Raw genomic sequence first — 26,666 nt, 5'->3', positions numbered from 1 at the left:
TCCCCTGTTACACGATTATGATTTTCTGTAAAGGAAGAGACAATAAATCTATATTGCAGGAATATAACTTTCTATCCCCTCCTCAGCTCAATCAACTACAGTTCTTATCAGCACCTGACCCATATCTGCTTCCGCCTGTCAGTAAAAGCTCTACGGCACCAGGAACTTCGTTTTATTCATTACTTTCTCCTCAAGGGTGAGCACAAGGTCTGGTGAGTAGGAGGTGCTGGTATTTATTGAAAGTATTGTGAAAATAGAGAATAGAAGCCATGTTTATTAAGGATCCTCTGAATAGATGTAGCAGTTCTTAGCAGGAGACTGTTCTCTGGAGCTCCCAGCACCTACAGTGGGCGGCTCACAACTACCTGTAACTCCAGCTCCAGGAGCTCCAATGGTGTCCTCTGGCCTCCATGTGGTGCACTCACATGCACACACCTCTACACAGATACATAATTTTTAAAAAATTAAAGAAAACCTTCTCCCAAAGAGTAGCTGCTTACCAAAGAATCCTAAGATGAAGAAATCTCCCTTACCCCTATTCCCACTAAATTTAAGATTTAAGTTCACCTTCACAGTCTCCAAGAGACACCCCTGATTAAGATGCATCTGCAAAGACACATTTGTATTTTATTGAGCTTTAATCAGCACCTGGAAAGACTTTATTTCGAGTCTAGGATTAGTAAAATACTACATAATACACACACACACACACACACACACACACACACACACACACACACACACACAGCCCTCACATCACAACTAATCTTGTCTAAAGTAGAAAAATAATGCTGACAAGTATCCTGAGCTGGCCTCTCCTTGCTCGTCTTCCTTCAGAGTTTGAAGAGTCTATCCCGCAGGAGGAAGCAAGTGCTGAAAAGAACTCAAGCCCTTCATGTACTTTTATTACTACCACAACAACTATAGTTAAGTGGTAAGAGGACAGTGATTTGTTTAACTAAATTATGTATGTATAAATGTAAAGTTACTCATTTTAAAAACTGACTTTGAGAGCAATTCTAAATGTGCTCAGTACCAGCATTAGAGTAACTTGTTTGCTCCAATCTTTGCTCCAATCTGCTTTACTACTCATGCTGGGAGTTAGTATCTAGTCCCCCAGATTCACTCGTATTAACCTCCTCTTATCACGACTTCCTTCTCTTGTCACATCGACCTAGGAAAGCAGCACATCCTACTAGCCATGTTCCACCAAAGCACTCATGTTTGAATTTACTTCCCTCTAACCTCCTGTGCTCCCAAGCATCAGCCGGTCTACTCATCTGTCTCACTCTTAAGGAGGAGTGGCAATGAAACAATTATTAAGCTGAAAATGGTTAAGATTCCATTGGACCCAAGACTGAATCTAGTAACTGGCTCACCATTGCATAAACTGTGTAACACTGGTCACGTTATTTAATATTCTGGTACTTAGTTTCCTGGTACTTAGATTTACTCTGTATTTTAACAGAACCTCTTTATATAAACAATAATTTTCATTACTCTTCTAAAGCCACACCCCTTTAAACTTCAGCCAAGATCTTTAAAAGTAAATGCCAAATGACCCTTTGTAGGGTTGAACACTGAGTTACGAGAAAGAGGCACTCACAAGACAGTAAAAGGTACTGGAGAATATTAATATGGGCCTCTTTTTAAGATCTATTTTATGTATGAGTATTATCCTTGCATGTGTGTTTGTGTGTCATGTGTGTGCCCATTTTCTAGGAGGCCAGAGGGCACTGTGGGCCCTCTGCAAGAGCCATCTCTCTAGCCACCTCTTTTTCTTTCTTTTGAACAGGTTCTTCTTTTGTAGTCCAGGCTGGTGTGGAATTCACTATGTAGTTCTTTTTTTTTTTTTTAAAGATTTATTAATTTATTATATATAAGTACACTGTAGCTGTCTTCAGATACACCAGAAGAGGGCATCAGATCCCATTACGGATGGTTGTGAGCAACCATGTGGTTGCTGGGAATTGAACTCAGAACCTCTGGAAGAGCAGTCAGGGCTCTTAACCGCTGAGCCATCTCTCCAGCCCCACTATGTAGTTCTTATTACATAGTCCAGGCTGACTATGAACTTACAGCATTCCTACTTCATCCTCCTAAGAACTAGGACTAAAGTGTTATCTCACACCCAGATAATTTTAAATCATTTTTTCTTTCTTGTATTTGTACATATCTGTGTGTGCACATGCATGGTTTATGTTGTGTGCAGTGTGCGCACATGAATGCTCATGGCAAGGTCAGGAGAGAGCACTAGATGTATTCCGTTTTTGCCCCCTCCTTATTGCCTTAAGGCAAGGTTTCTCTCTGAACCTGTCTCTGCTCCCTAATGCTGAGGTTATGAGGAAGTGCAGCCATTGTTAGCTTTTATGTGGGTGCTGGGGATTCAAACTCAGGTCCTAATGCTTGCACAGCAGCAGGGCTCTTACCCACTGAACCACCTTTCAACCAAAACCTACACTGTACTCAGCAAAAGCTTATCGGTTTACTGACACTGAACACAGTATATAGTTTAGAAAAACCTTTTAGGAGAATGATAAATGAGATAATGAGTAAAGAGTAAAAAGTGATACACAAATATTTGTTGCTATTATTAGTATATTTTAAGTGGGAATAATATGTCAATTTAAAAGTCATAATAGGGCAAAAATGCTTAGAGAAGAACGTCTTGATGAAAAGGCAATGATTAACAGTGATGTAACTGGCAGATGTCTTACCTGAGTCAGTAGCTGCAACAACTGTCCCACCAGGAGCAAATGGGTCATTGTGCTTCCAAGTCTCTACCTAAGGAGAACAGCACAGTCTGTGACTGAGAGGCAACATTTCATAGTGGAACTTCACTGTCAAACCTAAAAAAATACTTTACAAAGTTCTGAATCAGGAAACAAACGTTGGAACAGAGTCTTCCTTTCCTTATATAGTCTCAAGGAATGGAAACAATTACTCTCTGATTACAAAATATTTATCTAAAAGGCATGAGGCATATGTATAATTTAACAAGTTAAGTTTATGTGAACACTCAATCAATCACTTCACAGGAAGGTCCCAACATTCAGCAGGCTTCATGTGTCTTTCTCCAACCACAGTTCCAATCCCTCTTCTGCAGAGTCACTTTTGGTAGAACCAGAGGTGAACCTAGAGCTCACACATCCTAACCAAGCACTCTGCACTGAGCTTAGCACCATCCAAGGACACAGAAAAGACCAGATAGCTCTGATGACTATTTTATCAGCCACCATTTATTTTAATAGAGAAACTATAGGATGAAAGCAAGGTGGTATTTGTTCTGAAAAATCACAAGACAAAAAGTAAGCACAAAAGGGCAAAACATCTCAGGCAGGGAGATGAACAGGAGAAATGTGTTGTTTTTAAATCAGGAAGGGCAGAGTTGGCTTGAGAGCAGTGGAGAATAGAGCTGACATGAAGTAAGAGGAGAATTCAGACTGCCATACATTTTAGAGGAATTTGGCATATGGTCTTCATTATAAACTAGGTACGGTAGGAAATAGAGTATCCATTAGTCTTGTGAAGACCACATATATTCTGTTATAAAGGTGTTCTTCAAAATTTACATCAGTGGAAAATATCAACTGCTGGGCAAGTGACTCTTATCACTGAATACAGTAAGGAAATATTTTAAGAATACCAAAAAACCCAAACCAAAACAATTACTCTTCTAGGAAGTAATCTTCACTTAAGATTAATAGATAACAAAATAGCTATGTGAGATGCCTGTTGATTAATTGTACCTCTCTTGGTCTCATTTACTTACAGAAATATTGCTGCCAATCTCCAAATAAAAACAAGCAAAATATTTCATTATAGTATTCTGAGTATTTTTAAAATATCCAGAGTATAAATTTATTTTATGTGTTGAGTGTTTGATCCCCTGGGATTGGAGTTATAGACAGTTATGCTCTGCTGGTGGGTGCTGGGAACTAAACCCAAGTCTGTTACCTGTTGAGCCATCTCTGCATATTTAAATAGTCTTCAGACACACATCTTGGACATTAAAGTAATATGATTTTTAAAAGAGATTTATTTTAATCATGTGCACCCATGTACATCCTCTGGCATTGGAGTTACAGGCAGTTGTGAGTATGGGTGTTGCCTGACATGGATGTATGAAACTGAACTGGGGTCTTTCTGGAAGAAAAATACCTATGTTTAACTACTGGAGTCATCTCTCCAGCCAGAATGTCATGTAGCTTAAGATATTCTCAAACTTATTATGCAACCAAAATTGGCCCTGAATCCTTTTGTCTCCACTTCTCCAGTGCTGGGATTATACCTTTTTACCACTGCATTCAAAAGGGTAAATGTTTGAATCTTAAATGTCTTTATTTTTAAAGCAGGGGTTAAAGTTGAAAGTGAAGATTAGAGCAATGACACTACAGCACCGAGGCCTTTGGATCTCAGTCTGTGGTTATTATGCAGAGGCTGTGGACACATACTCAAAAGAGCCTGACATTCAGTGCAAACTTTTACTTATCAAGATTAACATCCCGGGTATAACGATACAAAACACGAATGATTTTATTTTCCTAAAATATTAATGTCTCCCTTTAAGCAATTTCTATTTCTTCAGTAATACAGTGTGTGTGTGTGTGTGTGTGTGTGTGTGTGTGTGTGTGTGTGTGTGTGTGTGTATTTTTTAACTTAAGACTGGCTTTTGGACTTGCAGTCACATATTTAGTATATCACCCATGGGATAAGGACAACTTAGACACTGTAGATCATTTTACTCCTCTCCAGGGGTGATCAAAGTATGAAATATTACATTAGACAAATACTTGGATGAGTAGGATCCACACATACTTCAGATGGACCATTTATTTTTAATGGTATATTCTCAACACATTTCCTTAGATACTTGTTCATGTGGCTGAGCGGTCTTTAATCCTGCCACTCACCGATGTATTACTGCTATTGCTGGATGCACTGAAAGGGTCAGTACTTGAAGTGGCAAAAGGATCAGTAGAAGTCTGTTTAAAGAAGCAATCAGATGCAAATGGGTCTGAACCTTTGAAAGGATCACCACCAAATGGATCTAAAAAGAAAAAACAGAACAAAAAGCTGAAAACCTAATGTTAAATTCTCTGTTGCCTATAGGCAGTATCACTGCCTCACTTAAAAGACACTCTGAGTCAGTCCTTATGAGGTTGGGCTAGGTCTGTCCACAACTCAGACTCAAAAAGCCCTAATCATTTCTTTACTTCTTTTTGTCCCTTTCTGATGCTGGCCAGATCTTTAAGTATGCATTTTCTGGTACTTGGTGTTCTCTTGTTCTTTCTCAAACACCCATCCCTGGTGTGGCTGCTTGTCCACCATGTGGCCGACCTTCATGTCAGCTTACTTACAGCCCTGCGCCTCCCTTCTCTTCTCCATTCCTTTTAAAACTAAAAAGCAGTTCAACTCCTAGAACCACCCAAGTTCTGTGTTCTCACTAAATACAATATAAGGCTACAACAGAGTAGAATTAGTTAAGAAGAAACTCAAAAATATACTGACCAATTTTTCCAAAAGGATCATCCTTGAAAGGATCACCTGTGACAAAAAAAAAAAAAGTAAAGGAAAAAAAAACCCAAACTATTATTTATTGTTGTGGAAAATGTATGGTTTTTTTTTTAAAAAGGAAAGTTAAACAATAACAATGATTTCAACAATTCTACCTCGATATTGCAGTATTTTAATGCAATGATTCTACATCAATAAAACCAAGCTATTCACCTTATGCAAAATTTAAAATAATAAGAAGTAAATGCTCAACTCAGTCCACATTACAAACCATGGAGGTCTGCATGGGAACTGTCCTCCGTAGTCTCTGGCCTTTGAACATGGTTCACAGTTGGTGTCAGTGTTGGGGAGGTTTAGGTTGGCTTTGTTAGTGAAGTGTGTCAAGGGAGGCAGGCTTTGAGAGCTCAGACTGTGGCTTTTAATGTTTGCTCTCTCCTTCCTGCTTCCTGCTTCCTGCTGCCATGCTGTCCCTGCTATTACAGCCCCTAAGCCTCTGAACAATAAGCCCAAATAAACTCTGACTTCCACAAGTTGCCTCCCTGGTCATGGTGTTTTATCATAGCAACAAGAGAGTAACTAGTATAAGAACCAAATAGTTACTTTTGATTGACCAAGGTTACAGGGTAAGAGAGACAAAATAGTGAAATTTTACCAATAAGGTATCTATTCTCACAAGGCTACTGAGTAGAATCACCATTAGTAATCATGTAATCAATAAAGAAGGCCCCACTAAGGCAACAACAAAACAAAACAAAACCCTCATAAATTTAAGAAGTCAGAGGTAAACTCTTACTTCTATGGCCATTTTAATTTTGACAAGAGTGTCAGGAGCACATGACAAAGAAAGGGTGAAAGGACAGTCTTTTCAACAAATGGTATTTGGGGCTGGGGATGTAGTTTACATTAGCTGAGTGCTTTCCTGGGTGGCATAGAGCTCTGAGCTCCAAACCCAGAGCCCCATAGTCTGGTGTGATGGTGTGTGTCATAATCTCAGCATTCAGATGTAGAGGCAGAAGGATCAGAAGTTCAAGGTTAGCCTTGGCTATACAGTGAGTCTGAGGACAGCCTGGGCTATAGAACATCCTGTCGCCAAAAAAAAAAGATATTTAGACAACAAGAAAGATTTTTTACCTGATACTAGATATATAATTAACTAAACTAAATCTCTGTAGTTATTAAGATGCCTCCCGCCCCTGTGTGTGTGTGTGTGTGTGTGTGTGTGTGTGTGTGTGTGTGTGTGTGTGTACATCAGATGAGATCACTGGAGTGGAGTTACAGGCAGTTTGAACTGCCTGATACAGGTGCTAGGCACCAAATCCAGGTCCTCTGGTAGTTCTCAACCACTGAGCTGTTTCTCCAGCCCCACAGCGCCAGATTATAAAGTTCTTGGAAGAAAAACAGGAGAATAAATGCTCATAACAACACTCAGGAGGGTGAGGAAAAGAGGACTGCCATTAGCTTGAGGCAGAATAATAAGAACCTGCCTAAAAAAAAGCCCCCCCCCCCAACACACAGAGTTAATAAGGTATTTTCAAATCATATGTGTAAGTTTTCTTGGAATATGTCATAGGCTTTTACAAGTCAACAGTAAAATGACGAACTGGGCTGGAAAGATGGCTCAGTGTTTCAAAGTGTACACTACTCTTACCAAGGAGCAGTCCCTAGCATGCAAATGAGGCAGCTCACAACTGCCTGCAACTCCAGCTCCAGAGGGATCCAATTCCACTGGCCTCTGCACTCATTTCACACCCACACACATACTTAGAAAAAAAAAAGATAGTCTAGTTGCAAAGGAGGAACAAAGTGATGTGCTGCTCAACACGGACAAATATGTTCTTGCTGCCTGGTATATAGACTGAGTTCCAGGACAGCCAAGGCTACAGAGAAACCTTGTTTCAAAAACTAAGCAAAAAGACATAAGTTTTCTGCATGTGTCAATTCCTCTTAGGTACATATCAGGTTATACAGTAACTCTAATTATTGGTTTAAAAACTGTTTTCCAAAGACCATCTCACATTCCCACCAGTAGTGTATAGTAGTTGAAATTTCTCTATATTCTCACTGCCACTTGTTACCACCTTTGATTACAGCCATTCTAGTCGATGTGGAAGTAAGTGGTAGCTCATTTGGGGCTTGATTAATGTTGTAAATCTTTCTATAAGCTTATTGATTGTTTACATATATATTTTGGAGAAATAGTTAATTATGTCCATTTTGAAATTTGGTTGGGGCTGAGGTGGGAAAAAGTGCTAAACTGTTCCAAAATTAGATTGTGGTGATGACTATAAAACTGCAAATTTTTTTTAATATTGAAAAAAATAAGTTTATTATAATTTATTTTATTTAACAATCTAGAAAGTTCACGGCCATCCACATTTCAAGTGCAATTTCAGGTGCAATTGGGAATTCAGGAATTTCAGTGGAGCTGTTACTACAGTGGACCTTGTAGGTAAAATACATGCACACTTTCGATAGCACATGTGAAGGGATCTCTCTAAAACTGACCTCATTGGCTTCATTCTCCACAAACTGACCTGGACCACTCAACACGGCCTTATTGTTCCTGATGTTAAGGCATATTCTCTTTTTACAATAGATTCATGACCATCAGAAGATACTGATTTCACACACATGGCATCAGGGCCTTCACAGTCACCATAGGTTTTTTCTCTCCATCCATTACATTCCTATAAAATTCTATTTGATCCCAGAGGAACTTACTAGTTTCCTGGCAAGGCTGAGATGCTAGTAACTTGCATCTGAAAGAAGTGCCTTTTGGGTACTAAAATTAAAAATTTATGTCACCATGCCCAACAGCTTCTAATGATTCAAAATTAGAGTGTTGGCTTTTTTCTTTCTCTTTTCTTCCTTTCTTCTTCATTTTTAAAAGGTTTCCTAAGGCAGTTTTGTTCCGTAGCTCAGGCTAAACTCAAATTTCACAATGTTGGGATTCCAGAAGTGTGATTCTATGCTTGCCCTGGTGTTTCAGTAATTATTAGCTAAACAATGCTGATTCATGAGTGTGCAACCTCTACCCTTGGCTTATGTCTTTCCTTTAGCCCTTACTCTGAAGAAACATTCTCTTAATCAAATAATCCTATGGTAGAATGTTAAAATTAAATAGCAACAAATATAAGACCAAAACCCCTTATTCTCAGCTTTATTTACATTGTAAAAAATTCGCTCTGAAAACTGATATAAGCCTTAATGCTTATATAATTTACACATCAGAAAGTATTGTTTTGGATACACTTACAAAATAAAAGATACTTACTGCCAACAAAAGGGTCAGACTGGAAAAAATCCAAGTTTGTATCTGCAACTGCATCTGTCAGTGAACTGGATTCTACATTAAATGGATCTTCCTAGAAATAATTTTTAATTAAAATAGATATTTTAGTAACCAAACATTTAAAGAAAGTACTTCAAATGACCCACATTCCAATCATATACATACTTTGAAAACAATTAGTAAATATTTTTCAGCTACAAAGATCATTTAAGGCATGAGTGACAAGAACAACTGAATGTACAATTATGTTCACCTCTTTTGAGTGCTTGTCATCATCAAATCTGGGACTAACTTTTTCAATATCAGCTGCAGTCACAACTTCGCTTTCATCAGTCACATCAGAAGGCGCTATTTCAGGACTACTTCTCACCTACCAGAGATACACACATGAGCACGACGGATTAAAGACATGTAGCCTCGGGCTGGTGAGATGGCTCAGTGGGTAAATGCATTTGCTCCTGAGCCTGACAACCCGAGCTTCATCTCCAGGACTCACTAGAGGAAGTGAAAACAAACTCCTAGAGGCTTTCTTCTGACTTCCACAAGAACACTGTGGTATGCCAAAACCCACCCATAAATATAATAAAGACTTTTGGAAAAGATTATTTTAACAACCTTTTCTTTTTTATTTGAGAGACAGGGTCTTATTGTGTAATCCTGGCTGGCCTGGATGGAACACACTATATAAACCAGGCTGGCCTCAAACTCAAGAGGTTCACCTAGCTTTGCCTCTGAGTACTGGGATTTAAAGGAATTACAATGAATGGCTAAAAACAATTTTTAACTGCGTGCATGTGTGTGGGCGTGTCTTAAAACTTGTTTTGGTATTGGGGATCAAGCCCGGGGCCCCTTGAATGACGTGCAAACTATTTGTCACTATGCTGTATCTCTAGACCCTTAAAACCCTTTTTGTATCCAATACTAAGTGGTCATCTTTGAACCAGTACACATACAGGTAACATTATATGGACTGAACAGGTTGTATTTATTTTCTCTCTCCCTTGCTCCCCCTGCCCCGTGTGTGTGTGTGTGTGTGTGTGTGTGTGTGTGTGTGTGTGTGTGTGTGTGTGTGTATGTGTAAAACAATTTAAAAAAAGAGGCCATGAATTTTCCTGGTGGAAGGGTTAGAGGAAAGGGAAGGGAAAAAGGATGTACTTATACTTTAATTTAAAAAAAGTATTAAGGGGTTGGGGATTTAGCTCAGTGGTAGAGCGCTTGCCTAGGAAGCGCAAGGCCCTGGGTTCGGTCCCCAGCTCCGAAAAAAAAAAAGAACCAAAAAAATAAAATAAAATAAAAAAGTATTAAAATGATATTTAAACTATTAAATACCTAAATACTTAAAAATAAAGTAAACTATAAATAGTGTTATTACCTAAGCCAGGTTTTCATTCTATCTCTGCAATTCTGGAGGCAGAAGTAATTACACAGAGGTATTTGAAATTAACTTGGACAACACAGTGAGACCCTGTCTCCAAATGTTATCATCTACAGAAGTGCTTTTGCTGTTTTGAGACATGGTCTCACTATATAGCCCAAGATAGCTTAGAACTCACAACTGTCCTCCTTAGCCTCCTGAGTGCTGGGATTAAGAGCCTGTGCTAGGGCTGCAGAGAGAGCTAAGCAGGAAAAGACACGGATAATCTGAGTTCAATCCCTGGTCACAAGGTAAAAGGAGAGAACTGAGTTTCACATGTTTCCTTCTGGCTCCCATGTGGCCACTCTGGTATGTGTGCACATACAAAATAAACAGATAAAAATTTAAATGTGCCTGCAACTGTGCCTACTAGAAATGCTGATCCTCACCTATGCTCTATGAAAAGTAAATCAAAAACCAGGTGTGGTACCAAACTCTCTTAATCCCATTAAATGGGAAATAGAGGCAGGAAGCCTAGTGCAGAAAGTCAGGGCTGAGAAGGTGGCTCCCTTGGTAAAGTGCTTGGTGCACAAACATGAAGAATTAACTAAGTTCAAGTTTGAAACACCCAAGTAAAAGCCAGACATGGCATAGTGTAACTGCAACCCCAGTGCTGGGATGGCAGAAACAGGCAGACATCCTAGGTCGAGCTAAAATGGCAGCCTCTATTTTCAGCAAGGAGACCCTGTCCCAAAAAGGAAGATGGAGAGTGGTATTAAAAGACAACAAAGTTGAACTCTGGCCTCTATCTATACCTGCACACATGGATGAGTGCAACCAAAGGTAAGCACACTAGTGAACCCTCTCCCCACAGGCAGACACATTAAGCTAAAAAGAGAGCTTAATGTCATCCTTAGCTATAAAGTTTGAGGCTAGCCTGAGGTACATAAACCCTATTATTTTAAAAAATACTTTTATTAATTAGACTCTACCTCAACATTAGTTAAAACTGAAAAGAAAGAATTTCAATTGTTGGGTCTGAAGGAATAGCTAGCAGTTAAGAACACTAGCTGTTCTTCTAAGGAACCCAAGTTCAATTCCCAGCACCCACACAAGACAGCTTAAACTGCCTGTCAACTCCAGCTCCAAAGGATCTGACACCCTCTTCTGGCTTCTGTGGGTACCTGCACCCACATACATAAATAAAAATAAAAATTTATCTTTAAAATTATATTTCTTTACATTATATACAATGCTAACAGAACATTATTCTGGGGCTGGAGAGAAAGCCTATTTGGTAAAGTGCCTGCTGCTCAAGCATGCAGACCTGAGTTCAGATCCCCAGCCTCCATGCAAAAAGCCAAGAGTGTGGTGTGTGCTTGCGATCCCAGAGCAGGGGAGGTGTAGGCAGACAGATACCTGGGGCTTCTGGCCAGCCACACTAGGCTAACTGATAAGCCCTAGGTCTCAGTCAGAGACCCTATTTAAAGAAGAGTGACCAGCATCTGAGGGATGGCGCTCTGGGGTGACTCCGGCCTCTACATGGAAGTATGTACACACCAACCTTGATCTTCATCCGTCTGTGGGGGGAGGGGAGTTAATAATAAACACTACGGAGTAAAAACTCACTGATGACTCCGGATGGATGGGCTCAGACTCTAGGTTATTCTGGCCTTCAGCATGTTCATTGAGGTTGGCTGTTTCACTGCTGCTGGTGCTGAGGCTACAATAATCTGCAGCACCATTGACCAGAATGCTTTGTGGGCTACTGCACCAATTTGATTGGTTATTGTCCGTTTCCAGATCTTTCATTGCCAATCTCATTTGCATCTGCCAATACAAAGTAGAAATATAAAACCATTTAAATTAGAATATATATATAACATACAAATACCTATGCCCCTAGACTTACTCAAGGATGAGTTTGCTTCCTATTAGCAGATTCCTCTAGGAATGCAGCATGACTTAAAGGTTTCAATAATCTCTTCCAGTGAGTCCTCCTGAAAATTCAGCATGCATGCATTTGTTTTTGTAAGTCTTGTGAAATCTCCCAAGAATTCTGTCTCAGGTCTCAGAGAACTGGCAGTCTTTCAGGATATAATTAGAAAAAGAAAGGCCCAAGATACTAGAGGAAAAGATAGTCAAGTAACTGAAAAGGAGATTCAGCAATGAATTTATAGGGAAATTATAGGAAATTAAATTATACTTTAGTATACTTAAAGTATACTACATAGTATGCAACACACACACACACACACACACACACACACACACACATCTGTATCTATAGTATACTATATAGTTTGAGAATCAGCCATGTTCCTACTGGAAAGGGGAGTGAAGATAGCGTAAGACAAGATAATGCTCTGTTGGGGTTGGGGATTTAGCTCAGTGGTAGAGCGCTTGCCTAGCAAGCGCAAGGCCCTGGGTTCGGTCCCCAGCTCCGAAAAAAAGAAAAGGAAAAAAAAAAAAAAAGATAATGCTCTGTTCTGGCACTATCTGTAAACGGGAGAGAAGAGCCCTTGAAAGTATCTTCTAAAACAATAAGTCACACAAAGTTCAATAAACAAATGATAAAGCTGTTTTGACCTCAACTATTCAAATGAACAACAGTAATTCACAAAAGACAAATCAATGTATATTAAATAATAAAAAAACAGAAACAAGAAAACTAAATGATTTCAATGAACAAAACTGACCTAAAAATTAGAATCCCAAGAAAAGACATGAGTTGTGTTGTGTCTTAGTTAAGGTTTTCACTGCTGTGATAAATGTCACGACCGACGAGACTTGGGGAGAAGGATTATCTGGTTTACACTTCTACAGCATTGTTCATCATTGATGGAATTCAGAATAGGAATGCAAACAGGGCAGGGAGCTGGAGGCAGAAGCTGATGCAGAGGCCATGGAGGAGCGCTGCTACTCCCTTGCTCCTTGTGGCTTGCTCAGCCTGTTTTGTTTTTGTTTTTGTTTTTTTCTTTTATTCGGAGCTGAGGACTGAACCCAGGGCCTTGCACTTACTAGGCAAGCGCTCTACCGCTGAGCTAAATCCCCAACCCCTCAGCCTGGTTTTTTACAGCATTCAGGACACCCTTCCCAGGGGTACACCACCCACAATGAGCTGAGTCCTCCCCATCAATCACTAACTAAGAAAATGCCCGAGCTGGACAAAGTGGTATGTCTTTAATCCCAGCACTTCAGAGGCAGGGGAGGGTAGATTTCTGTGAGTTCAAGGCCAGTTTGGTCTACAAAGTGAGTTCCAGAATAGCTAGGACTGTTATACAGAGAGACAAGACCCTGTCTCAAAAAACAAGACAAAAAGAAAAAAGAAAAAAATGGCCTACAGGCTTGTCCCATTTCACAGAAGCATTTTCTCACTTGAGGCTTCCCTCCCCATGACTCCAAGCTTGTGTTAGTTAAGCTGACATAAATGAGCCAGCACAGGCTATTATTGATAAAAACAGAAAACATCTACTGAGAATTCATGTACAGACGCTATGCTAAATTACCTCATGTTTTGCCTTACTTAATCCTTAGAACAGCCCTAATAAGTATGCCTGTCTATCTTCAACTTTAAAGATGAAAATTCTGATACTCTAAGGTGATTCACCTACTAAATGACAGAGCCAGCATTTACATCTGAACAGCTTTAACTACAAAGCCCCTACTCTAATCCATTATGTAAACAGTCATTAGACTTGCAACTGTATGTATTATACAACTAGAGATACTAACTGGGCAGATGAAGAAGGAGCAGGTGTTAGAGTTACAGAAAGGACAAGCAAGGCCCCTCTGGGCATCCTGCTCCCCGCCTTCCACTTACTGAACTGATTTCCTGTTGCGAATCTTGTAGGTGCTGCTGAAGAGGTTCTAGCTGAGCCTTTCCTGACTCCACACTTTCTTCCAATTGTGCCGTTTCTTGTTGTAGGCGACTTAGTTCTTCTCTAGCTTTCGACAATTCTTCCTCATAAGTGGAGATCTGAGATTCTTGACTGGTTATTTCTGCTTTCAGGGAAGAAATCTATAAATGGAGATGAACGGGAGGAGAGGAAATTAAATGAAGAAATGTTTAGTTTAGTGAATTGGAACTTTCAAGGTATTCTTTTGGTAGTGAAAGATAATGGGGAAGGAGTAAGAGATACTTAGAGGTATCATCTGTGTAAAATAGGTAACATCTGTGTGATCGAGAGTTGGAAAAAACTTACCCTTCTAATTTCTATTTTAGAGAACTATAACTTTCCATAAACATCCCTCCAACTCCTTCATAAAGCAACTGCTGGCTAGACTGCCACTAACAAGTAGGGAATGTTTTCTTTTTAAACCAGGACAAGGTGGAGGCAGAGAGACTGTCAGTAAGCAGCCAGGGTTTACCAGCTGGGCCTCCTCAGCACATTTTTTTCTGACTTCCTTGAGCTGCTCTTCCAGCTGGGCTTTCTGCTCATCCAGTTCATCCAGGAGTTCCTGCACCTGCTGCTTCTGGGCCTGCAGTTTTTGTAGATTAAGACTCTCCCTTTGAACTTCATCTTGAAGATCCTGAAACAAGAAAACTCACACATTTATCTCTCTGAGGGCATGGACAGGTGAATTTTTAAGTGTACTCTAAATGAAAACAAAGTCTTGTTTATTAAATATTTTGTATTCGAGGACTAAAGCACTCAATTTTACATGTAGTCTTCAAGTGATCTCTTGGATCTCTAATCTGCTTACTCAGATCGGTCCTTGGATGTCTGACTATGTGTCAAAACATAGCTTATATGATTTCCTGAGTCTGCTAAAACCTCAAACTTCTAGTGAAAACTATGGCGTCTTCTTCCACTTTTTCTTTCCGCTTCCCTTTCTTCTCTGTATCAGGGCTGCCAGCTAATCATTCCTGCAGTACTGCTTTAAGTCACCTTCATCTCTCTGTTACATTCCAGGGGGTTATACTGCTTCACCTTAGCTACTCTAACATGTATTTTCAGCGCCTCAGCCACTTTTAAAAAGCCTTTTGTCAGCCCAGTGTGGTGGCACACCCCTTTAATCCCAGAAGCTCCATAGGCTGTAGCAGACAGATCTCTGAGTTTGAGGCTAGCCCAGCGTGCTGACTCGTTTCATTGTCAACTTGACACATGATAAAGTCATCTGAGAGGCAGGAACCTTAATTAAGAAAATGTCTCCTTAATATATAGTTATATGGCATTTTCTTAATTACTGATTGATGTGGAGGTTCCAGCCTTTTGTGGGTGGTGTCATTCCTGGATTGGTAGCCTAGGTTCTATAAGAAAGGTTGAGCAAGCCAGGAGGAGCAAGCCAGTAAGCAGTGTTCCTCCATGGCCTCTGCACCAGCTCCTGCCTCCATGTTCCTGCCCTGTATGAGTTTCTGTCATGATTTCCTTTGATAAACAGTTCTGTGGAAGTATAAGCCAAATAAACCCTTTCCTCCCCAGTTTGCTTTGGTCATGGTGTTTCATTACAGCAATAGAAACCCTAAGACGCCTGGTCCACATAGTGACTACCAGGACAGCAGGGCTACATGGAGACCCTGCCTCACAAAAATAAAAACAAAACACACTACTACTAACACCCACACCCCTATACAAGATCCTGGTTAAAACACCAGCATCAAAAACAAAAAGAACAATTCCCAGTTAGGTCAAATCCCATATTTTTTTTACTTGTATTTACAGTGAAAGGAGTGGTCTCATATGGTAGAGAATAGCATTTGTCAGACCTTGGGTAGGTGTAGGGAAGAAAGAGGTATATAGCTACAGAGGAGTAAAGCTTGATGTTCCAATGCACAGAAGGATAACTCTGTTTCACAGCAATTAAACATTTCAAAGTAAGTGCCTAGGAATTTCAAAGTTACCAACACACACACACACACACACACACACACACACACACACACACTAATGCATGCCTTAGTGACAGTTTTGCAAATTACCTGTCCAATCAGTGTACTGTATAAACAGGATGAAATATCATACTGCATCCCAAGATATACATATAATTACTGTTTCAGTTAAAATTAAGATATCCACTTTTTTTTTTTTTTTTTTTAGAATGGGCCTCATGTAGCCCAAGCTGGCTTGAGCTCATATCAGCAAAGCATAGGTAGCCTGCACTCTAAAGCAGTGGAATTAAATTATACCATCACAACGAGAAAACAATGCTTTAAAAGCGTAAAACAAATCCTTGTGTCAAACCGTATCACTTACCAAAACCTTTCAGCCTCCATCTCTCTGGGAAAAACCCTCAAAGCCCTTAAGAACCTACATTATCCTGTATGCCAACTCATGACCAAACACTCCTCCCTTTGCTCGGTTTATTCCAACCACACTGACTGTTATGCTGCTCATCTCCTTCTCTCCCTCCCCCAGTGCTTAGGCATCCAAGCAGTTGGTCCTCTTTCAAGGCTTTTTTTTTTTTTTTTTTTTTTTTTTTTTGCTACTGTTACAGTGTCAGTTTCTGACCAACATAACCAACACCTCCTGATCTCACTGCTAATATATAAATAAGACATGGTTTCTCTGGGTTGCCCTGGCTGTCCTCCAATTCAGGTATCTACCTGCCTCTGCCTCTCAAATACTGGGATTAAAGGAAGGCACCATCCCTTCCCCCAGGCTCCAGTTTATTTTCCATACTAGCTTTTGTGAGATAATTTACAGCTACAGAGTTAATCCATTTACTTTACTCAGGTAGTTGTACAATTATCACATAAAGACATTTCAGAACATCTCCATGGACCTCCCAAAGACACTCTTCCTCATTTCAAATCGCCCTGTACTCCTGACTGCCCTTATTTTACTTCCCACTCTCCTCTGTCCTAGGCGACCAACGACCATTTCTCATTTCTACAAATCTGTCTAATTTAGATATTTTACATAAATATAATCGTATTTTCCCAACTGGGTTCTTTCAATTAGCATAATGCTTTCAACATTGGTATATAATTATTTTAAACTGCTTCACTGAGGCATATAGCTTATACAACATACTTAAAACCTGTCCTTTCTGAACTGAGGATTGAATCTAAGTCTTCATGCATGGTAGGCAAGTCCTCCACCGTTTATGCAGAGCATAAATTTTCATTTATTGTGTATTAAAGATTAGGTTGGTAAAATGGTTCAGTGGAAGATTCTCAGGACCTCCACAGTGGAAGGAAAGACCTCTACGGTGTACTGTGGCATGCATGCGTCCCATATGTACACCCGAGAGGTAGGTGCTATTACTGGCTACATATATAGGTAAGAAAACTACAGCCCAAATGGGCAGTTAAGAAACTATTCAGATCACTTCTCAGACTTTTGGTTAAGATTACTGGTTTACTTTTACCAATTTAATATTTGATATATCCTCTAAGTGTAATATATTAAGTGAATTAAAAAAGACATATTCTTTTTTTAATTACATGCATGTGCATGCATGTGGGTATGTGCCTGTAGGTGAGGGTATCCATGGAGGATAGAGCATGGAGACACTGGGACCCCCTGGAGCTGGTATTACAGACAGTTGTATACCCTCTCATGTGGTTGCTGAGAACTGACTCAGGTCTCTGGGAAGAGCAAGCTCTTTTTTTTTTTGGAGCTGGGGACCGAACCCAGGGCCTTGCGCTTCCTAGGTAAGCGCTCTACCACTGAGCTAAATCCCCAGCCCCAAAGAAGAGCAAGCTCTTAACCACTGGGCCATACCTCCAGCCCCTGTGACAAGAATTTCTATATTAGGAAATGGAACAGGAGCTTCACCCATTCCTGTGCTCATGAGCAGGTAATCCAAAATCCTCAAAGACCAATATATCTCCTCTCTATACCCTCTACGTATGCACATACCAATACCCTCTCACCTACCAAAACAAAATAAAACTCAGAGACTAAAAATAGTAAAACTGGGGAAAGGAGGAATGGCATGAGGAAAAGTCAGGTCTGTCCCTAACTATGTGGGTCCTCAGGCTTTGCCTGATAAGCCATTTTCTGACCCTGTATTTTACAAATTTCTTGGACCCGTTTTATTTTCTACAATTAAAAAATCTCAACTTTGACTTTCTAAAAAAATCTATTTTGTTACTTTATGTTTACAGTGTGTTTTGCCTGCATACATATGTGTGTCCCTGGTGCCCAGGGAAGCTAGAAAACAGCTTCAAGTCCCCTGGAACTGGAGTTATAGACAGCTGTGAGCTACCATGTGATTGCTGGGAATTGAACCTGGGTCCTCTGGAAGAGCTGCCAGTGCTCTTAACAACTAGGCCATTTCTCCAGTTCGGTCTCTTTTTAAACATACAAGTATCACATCTGTGGTGATTTTATTAATTTAAATTTTTCCTATGTTATTGATCTTCTTATGTAAGGACTATCAGTGACAGGATCCTATAATATACTGAACTATTTTCAAAAATAGTATTTTTAGTGAGAATTGATTATATCACCAGAAAATAGGCTTCCATAAGAGGAAAGAGAGTGAACAAACCTATGTAATATATACACAGTCCTGCTCTTTCTCTTACACGGGAGCAAAGACTTTCACTCAGTTAACTTGATCCTATTGCTTTTTCTTTTTTCTTTGCTACAATGAAAATATACCTTGTAACACAAAAATAGAGGAAAAGTTTCCTGACAAAACACCTCTAGAAAATACTTAAATCTTAATCAATATCCACATAAAAATTGTGTTCCTCTATGTTTATATCTCAGCACGAAGAAGCATCTCTATAAAAATTCCTACACAATGCCAGGCAGGTGTGGTGGGCTCATGTCTTTAATCCTAGCACTTTCAGGGGTGAGGAAAAATGAGTGTTGTGAGTTCAAGATCAATCTGAGCTATAGTGCACTCTATGTCACCAAAGTGTGACCTTGTCTCAAAAGCTAAGAACAAAACAAGAGACAGCTCAACAGTTAAGAGCAGCTGCTGCTCTTTCAGACATAAGTTTGGTTCCCAGCACCCATAGTGGTGGCTCACTACTGTTCAGAACTGGAAAAGTCCCAACACACTCTTCCTTAGCACTGGGTATGCACTATGTGCAGGTAACCATTCATAACATTTGAAAAAGTTCTTTACAAAAAAAAAGCTTAAAAAGTAAAACAATATTAAAAAAATAAAAACATTTCCAATACAAATCCACAGCACAGGATCTTTGCTTTCAGTAAACAGATTTAAAATTCGGTCAAAATGAAAAGTGGCAACATATACGTTAATATGAATAAGGGAGAACTTTTACCACAAACTCACTCACTTACTCTGTCATGCAACTTCTATATTATTATCTGTATCCAGACCCACTATTTCACTGTGGCACAAATTTGCTTCTCCTGGAACTCAGTGAAGGCACCAGTGCCTGTCTCCCTCCCTCTTCTCCAGCGTTCTCTGCCTCCGGCTCACTCTAAGCAGGGCAGTGCAGTTCTAGCACTTGCACAGTGCAGTGAGCTACTGAAGACTGCTGCTGCTGTCCCCTGCTTCTGCTCTCTGGCCTTGTGCTGTGGACTGTTCTCCAGTGGAGAGCAGCAGGAACAGAATGAACGAGAATGGTGTGACACAGTGCTAACATGTACTTAAAGAACATCTAAGACACCTCATTCATAAATAAGGGCTATCTAAACTGGGAGTCTTAGCTTCACTAAGAAAGAAATTTTAAGAAAAATGTCCTGTTTTCTAGAAAGTACTCAAAATACTGAAACTGATAAACTCACCCCCTCTACACGTCATGAGGAATTATGTAGAAATAAATTAAACACACAAAACTCGTAAGACATATTGAGAGTCTACTTACTAAGAGCCTAATCTTACTAACCCGACTCGGATGCAGTATTGAAGAAGTAACTTAACAAACCTATGAAATATTAGCAACATGGAAAGGTCTATTTCATTAAAAACACGACAGGGAGTGAAAATGGAAAAACCACTGACATAGTCCTGTGAGTCCAGCTCCTGAGAGGTGTAGGCAGAGCAATCTCAGGTTTGAGACGAGTGTGGGTTAAATAGTAAATTACAGCTATTCTGCATTGCATAGTTAGATCTGGTCTTAAACAAACAAACAAACAACAAAACTCCCTAAGAAAACAAAACTTTACTGACTTACGAATAAGACTTGTTTTGCTAGCCATAGTTATCCCTTTTCCTCAAGGGGGAAAAAATGAATTAAAATGAAAAAAAAATAGGTAACTACTCTGAGTTACCAACTCTTGTTTTTCAAGTTTTTTTTTTCCTAAGATTTTCTGTATTTATGTGCAGTACCTGGGGCCAACTGAGGCCAGAAGAAGGGATAGGCTCTCGTGGAACTGGTTGTGAGCCACTATATGGGTACTGGGGATTGAGTCTAGGTCCTCTCTAAGAGTAGCAAGTGCTCTTAAGTACTGAGGCATCTCTTAGCCTGAGTTACTTTTTCTTTCATTACATTAGTTTATTTTGTGGATGTGGGTATGCACGGCATGTGTAATAGAGGTCAGAGGACAACCTGCAGGAGTCGACTAAGGTATCTGTGGGTCTAGGAGAGTGAACTCAGGCTGGGCAGTATGTACTTTTACCTGCTGAGCCATCTCACCATTGCAATTACTGACTCTTAACTAATGAGATACAAATATCCAGGAGCTCCCTTCTGTGTCATGTTACTATGAACAAAGTCACGTAAAAGTGGGACTTTATAAACACCTACTCTGCTTGTAATCCTTCCTGCCAGTGGGTGCTGGGTGCATTCTGTCCCACTTTTAATTTCTTGTATAAGTTCAGTCTGTTTACTTTTAATTTGAACACTTTCCTTAAATACCTAATACTGTATTTCCAAATACTATGGAAAACATATATGATCCAAAGCAGAATTTCTTTCCTTTAAAAAAATTTTTTATTTATTTCATGTATGTGACTGTAGCTGTCTTCAGACACATCAGAAGAGGGCATCGGGTCCCATTACAGATGGTTGTGAGCCACCATGTGGTTGCTGGGACTTGAACTCAGGACCTCTGGAAGAGCAGTCGGGGCTCTTAACCGCTGAGCCATCTCTCCAGCCCCAGAGCAGAATTTCTAAGCTCGAGAAACTCATATAAGATGGAAGATGTACAAACATGTATGTGTGTGCTTTCTTGTGTATACAGATCTGCAGATGTCAGAGAAACAGATCACTCTCCATCGTAACCCTTTGAGACAGGGTCTTCCTAGACTGGGGGTCAGCAAATTCCAGGGATCCTATTCTCTACTTTCTACTTACAATGGGGTTATAAGCATGTGCGGCAACGCCTGGATTTTCATGTGGGTGCTGGGGATTCTAGCTTGGGTCTTCATGCTTGCAAAGCAAGCACTGTTAGCCCCTAAGACACCTTAAATATAGATTTGAGATAAGTCAGTAATACAAAAGAAAAGTACTAACAGAAATAAGAAGTCCTAAGTTGAAGCCATTTATTTTCTAACAAGACCTGTTTTAGACTGACTGATTTTCAAACGATAAACACTAAAATGGCTATATGGAAATGTACAACTGGCACTCAGGGAGCAGAGATCTTACTGCAAGCAGTTGTCAGTCTTAGGGTGACTGTGAGCAGAGAGAAGAAAAGAAAAAAACATTTCAAGATGTGAGCTCATAGACCACACAAGAAACAAAAACAGAAAATCAGTATTTTACTTTAAAGTAGAGAGCACATATAAATACAAAAGCAAAAACTTCACTGGACTGTAGCTCTGTGAGGGAAAAATTTGCTTAATATGCATAACACGTTGAAGTTGATCTTCAGCACCAAAACTAAAACAAAAATAAGACCAACCAAAGAACTCCAGGAGGGGTTAGAAAGATGCGGGGCTGGGGATTTAGCTCAGTGGTAGAGCGCTTACCTAGGAAGCGCAAGGCCCTGGGTTCGGTCCCCAGCTCCAAAAAAAAAAAAAAAAAAAGAAAGATGCTTCAGCAGCTAAGAGCAGTTACTATTCTTGCAGAGGACCTAGGCTCATTCCCGCATGGAGGCTCATAACTGCCCAAAACTTGCTCCAGGGACCAGACACCACTACTACCATCCCACCCCTGCAGACACCAGGTGTGCACATGGTGCACATACGTATGTGCAGCCAGAACACCCATAAAATAGAAATAAGTGAATCTTAATGCTCTTGGCTTTAAAATCTTTTTCCTATGCTTGAAATATGAATTTGTATAATTATTTACTTTATTAGCTAAATAACATTCAAAAGAAACAAGGTAGGCTATTTAATGATAGGCTAAATTTCATTTCTTATTAGCATCTCCAATAGAAAGTGGAGTCAGGAAGACGTAGCAAAGTACACTTCCTTAGATGCTGCTATTCAATAACAGCTCTAGTAGATGGTCTTTTACCAGAAACACCAGAAAAGCAGTATTGAGATCAGGCTCTGGTGGTGGACATGGGTAATCTCTAAACTTGGAAGGTGGAAGCAAGAGGATCAGGAGGCCTGGGTCACCCTCAACTACAGTGAGTTCAATGCCAGTCTGAGTTACAAGAAATCCTGTTTCAAAAAAGAAATAAAAAGGACTGAAAATTGGAGTTACTGATTTTTAGCTATCAGTATTACTCCTACTCTGTACATTGCTACTAAATAGTAAATCAGAGCTACCTCCATAGGTAATGAACTCCACTTCTTACCAATTTTGCTAAGTTTTCTTGTGCTTCAGGAAACCATAAACAATCACCAAATGAGATGTTTTGGTTACATATAAATATATAAATATATATAATATATAGGTGGTATATATATCCTAATATATATATGTGTGTATGTGTGTATATATTTAATATACATATATATACATGTACATGTATATACAACATACATATATATACATATATGCATATATGTATACATATAATATGTATGCATATAATATATACATATATATACACATCTGAATGAGTGTGTGTACATATGTACGCACATCATCACTACTGGTCTAGCATCTCATTACCATGGATAATACAGAGATGACTTGACTAACCCAGGACTTACATTAACCTCAGTGTTAATCTTCAGTGGATTTATTTTCAGCCAGGAGTGCTTGTTCTACACTAGGCAAGCTCTGAAATGCCTCATACTTAGAAGTACCCTATGCAAAAACCAGTTCAGAACTCATGTGCCAAACATGCATTTTGGATCTCACAAAGTTTATGTTACTTTACTAATACCATTAATCAAGATGTGCAAGTACATTATGGAGAAATTTTAGCAATAAAATTTATATAATTATAAGAAACCAAATATTTGAGGATATTCAAGGAACAATATAAAATTTAGCTCTCTTCTAAACTATTTAAATTTCCATCCTGTTTGGTTTTCCCTATAAATGTACTCAAATAACAAAATATTGTCATCACAAGAACCTGTATATTTTAGAATAGCAGTTGTTAAATCTAGAAGTTGTCTACTATTATACCAGTGATTATATTAGGGGGGAAAAACAACTTTTGTAGATTTTTGTCCTCTGTTTCCAAGCTGTGTCCAGCAAAAACTACTAAAATTGAGTTTTAGTGTTTGCATTTCTTAAGAAGCTTAAAATTACACAAAACAAAGAAATTCAAGCAGCTACACCCAGTCTCATTAGTAGGTAGGCCTATACCCAGTCTCATTAGTAGGTAAGCCTATACCCAGTCTCATTAGCAGGAAGAGAAATGCCTGGTAACAAATCTCTTGACTTTCACACCACTTTTAGGAAAATTCCAATAAATATAATAAATGCAGTCATCCAATCAGATTCAACTCCCAACCACAAGTCTCTGGCTTCCTCAATCCTTCAGTGAATCATCTTCCCCAGCCTAGCATGGTTCTCTGGGTCTAAGAAATCCCAGTCTCTACCCATTTAACTCCATTAGTACAAGCAGAAAGACCTAACACGTACGTGACATATTAGGAAATGCCCATCACATGAGCTCTTGCTGGCACCTGCTACCAGTGCCTGCACATCCAAGCCCCATACAGCACTCAGGAAACACAACCCAGTAACATGGCCACATGAAACACTGCTGAATACTGTTTTCCAGGTTTAAAACACTGCCACGTTTACCAAATAAAAACAGGTTTTTAAAAATCTCTATAAAATAAAGAATACTAATGCAACACAGCAAAAATGAATGAAATCTCTTTATGACAAAGTTTCCAGTATTTTGGCTACAAAGCATTTTATAAGACGTTATTTTAAATCTCTAGCATTCCCACCCTCAGGGACAGGAGAAACAGTCTTTGAAAACAGTAGGTCTCCCAGCTGACAAAAATTTTACATGCTTGAAAAAGCAATTTGGTTTTTGATGATCCAATTTAATTTTATTGGTGTAATACTATTTAAATCAAGTCATTCAAAGTTATCTTTAATAAATAATATGCAGATAAATATCACTAAAATATTTTCAAATTTAGAAATATGTGCTTAAAAACACTGCTTTCTCATTGCAGTATTACATTTAAAGGCCAGAGTTCAGAGCAACAACCATCAATTTTAAAAAAAGATTTATGTTAAACAAATATTAGGCATCCTTAGACCTCCTACTGTGCCCATCAGATAGCAAGCAGTTCCTGGGAAGATCCCTACAGGAGAACCAGAGCAGAGCATTTTACAGCACTCACCTGAGCCTCGGTGGTCCTCTGCCTCACTGTGTCCTCCTTCTCTTTCAGGTCCTGTTCCACATTGTTCTTTTCCCTAGAAGACCAGCAAACAATGCAAGAGTACCTGAGCACATCAGCTACAGCTGGTATGGCTATCCATCCTCCTAGTCCTGAATCGCTTTTTAAATACATGATGAAACATCCAATTTTTAAATGAAGGGCAGAATTTTCTACCCTCTTTAAATTATTTATGGAATAGAAATCAATATAAGCTCTGTTTGTAAAGAAAAAATTGCTTCCTCACTAAAATGTGGTGAAAGGGGGATAGATTAAAAAAGGAAGAAGCAAAAACTAATCAATGGAACACTCAGGTTTCACTGATCTCACTGTTGCTATGGTGATACCATCCAATGAAAACTGCGGGTGAAGAAAAGGAGGAGTTGCATCAGCTCTGTAAATTTAACCCTTAACTATCACTGTCCTATTAAATAAGAATGGCTGATAGAAACAGTGAACAATATTAAGAAACAGAGCCATTTGTGTGTTAGTTTTCCTTAAATATCAGTGCACATCAATTTTAGCTTGCAACAACATAGAACAATGTACAAGATTGTTAATTCACAGGTAGCACACTCTGTGAAAACCACATTTACTCCAAAAGGGTCCTTTGGGACTGCTACCTATGAAACCCAATAGGTCAGTATCAAAATTGTGTACATTAGTTTAAGGACAGTCCGGAATTGTTATGTCTTTCCCTCAAGTCAAACACACAAGGTTCTCCTTTAAAATAGCATCCCAATTTCCTATGTTCTTTAACAAAGCTGGAGCAATACGAATGAATCTAAAAAAAAAAAAACCTTTAAGATTTAAGTTACAAAATAAAGCTATTTCTTTTCCTAGAACAAATTTAACTTCCCATGTTTACTAAAACCACTAACATGTACTGCTCTTTTATTTTCTACAAAATGAGAGGTAAAAAAAAAAAATCCACAGAATTCTTCAGCAATATATAGAAGTGGGATGAAGAAGGCAATATGGAGAGGGAAAGAAAGCATTTTAGAAGCCTTCTAGTCTAGGATGACAGTTTCCTTTTACAGGGTCCTTACTATATTTCAAATAACTAACATAACTCAGTATCTAACAGAACCTAAATGTAAGCTCTGATTCCATTTAGCTCTATTATAACGTGAGAAAATTCTATTAAATATGTAAGGAAGAAACTGTATGCCTTATTTGTATATCTCATCTTGTTAAAGTGAGACTCTGAAGTGCAACACCAAATCAACTGTTATGGGTCTGCAGGTACAATGATCTGAAGATTTGTATAGAGGAAAAAGGCAAAGGAATAAGCTATTTGTACACTGTTACTTTTAAATACCTGAAATGGCCAAGGAACTCACTAATCGTTTGTTAGATGGGTTGCAATGTGGGTCATGATGACGTGGAGATTTTAAACAGTCTCTTTACCATTCAAATCCAGCCCTCCTTTCACTCCCAACCCCCAACCCCCAACCCTTACCAAACTTCGTAAAAACAAAAAAACAAAATCACAAGGGGAAAGACAAAATCACAAGGGGAAAACACATCTGAAATTACAACACAAATTCTGTTAGCTCAATCTTGGAAATGTTTTTTATTTTTTCATCCTTATGTGAGCAGATGAGTGTTTTCAGTTCTGCTGCAGTATGTCAGAGATAAGTCACATGAAAATCTAGCGCCCTCCAAATCCCCTCCCCAGCTACATGCCTCCAAATCCTCAGAGACATTCCAGACAAGGTCACTACCACTTCAACTCCATTTTAGACATGAGATAACAAAAGTAGAAAACATGATAATGTATCAGAAAGCGTCGCTGCAGACATGAACGTGCATCGTTTAAATTCTGTTGCTCTTTTAACTCTTATTCCTCACAGTCTCTGCTCAAGCCTCTGTGCTCTGCTGTTAGCTCTTGTACTCACAGTGCTGTTCAGAAGACAGAATGTGCACACA

At 39.2% G+C, this 26,666-nt stretch overlaps 1 protein-coding gene across 10 annotated transcripts in view; it reads right to left on the bottom strand.

Annotated features, from left to right (window-relative positions):
* Window positions 1-26,666, bottom strand: part of Eps15 (epidermal growth factor receptor pathway substrate 15) — a 100,370-nt gene that overhangs the window by 12,090 nt on the left and 61,614 nt on the right. For 7 of the 10 annotated variants that reach the window (NR_158458.2, XM_063287709.1, XM_039109961.2 and 4 more), the window contains 9 exon segments: window positions 24,699-24,771; window positions 14,535-14,696; window positions 13,987-14,184; window positions 11,793-11,993; window positions 9,063-9,179; window positions 8,792-8,882; window positions 5,512-5,547; window positions 4,914-5,050; window positions 2,718-2,784 (listed from right to left, as the gene is read on the bottom strand). Coding sequence is in view for 9 of the 10 variants with exons in the window: in XM_063287709.1 (XP_063143779.1) it covers window positions 2,718-2,784; window positions 4,914-5,050; window positions 5,512-5,547; window positions 8,792-8,882; window positions 9,063-9,179; window positions 11,793-11,993; window positions 13,987-14,184; window positions 14,535-14,696; window positions 24,699-24,771 (1,082 nt within the window). In the remaining variant the exon portion in view is untranslated. 10 annotated transcript variants of the gene reach the window in all.

The sequence above is a fragment of the Rattus norvegicus genome, chromosome 5 (genome assembly GCF_036323735.1).
Source record: "Rattus norvegicus strain BN/NHsdMcwi chromosome 5, GRCr8, whole genome shotgun sequence".
In the NCBI taxonomy this organism is placed as follows: Eukaryota; Metazoa; Chordata; class Mammalia; order Rodentia; family Muridae; genus Rattus; species Rattus norvegicus.
The sequence above is the reverse complement of the archived record's forward strand: the minus strand, read 5'-3'. Positions and strand labels throughout refer to the sequence as shown.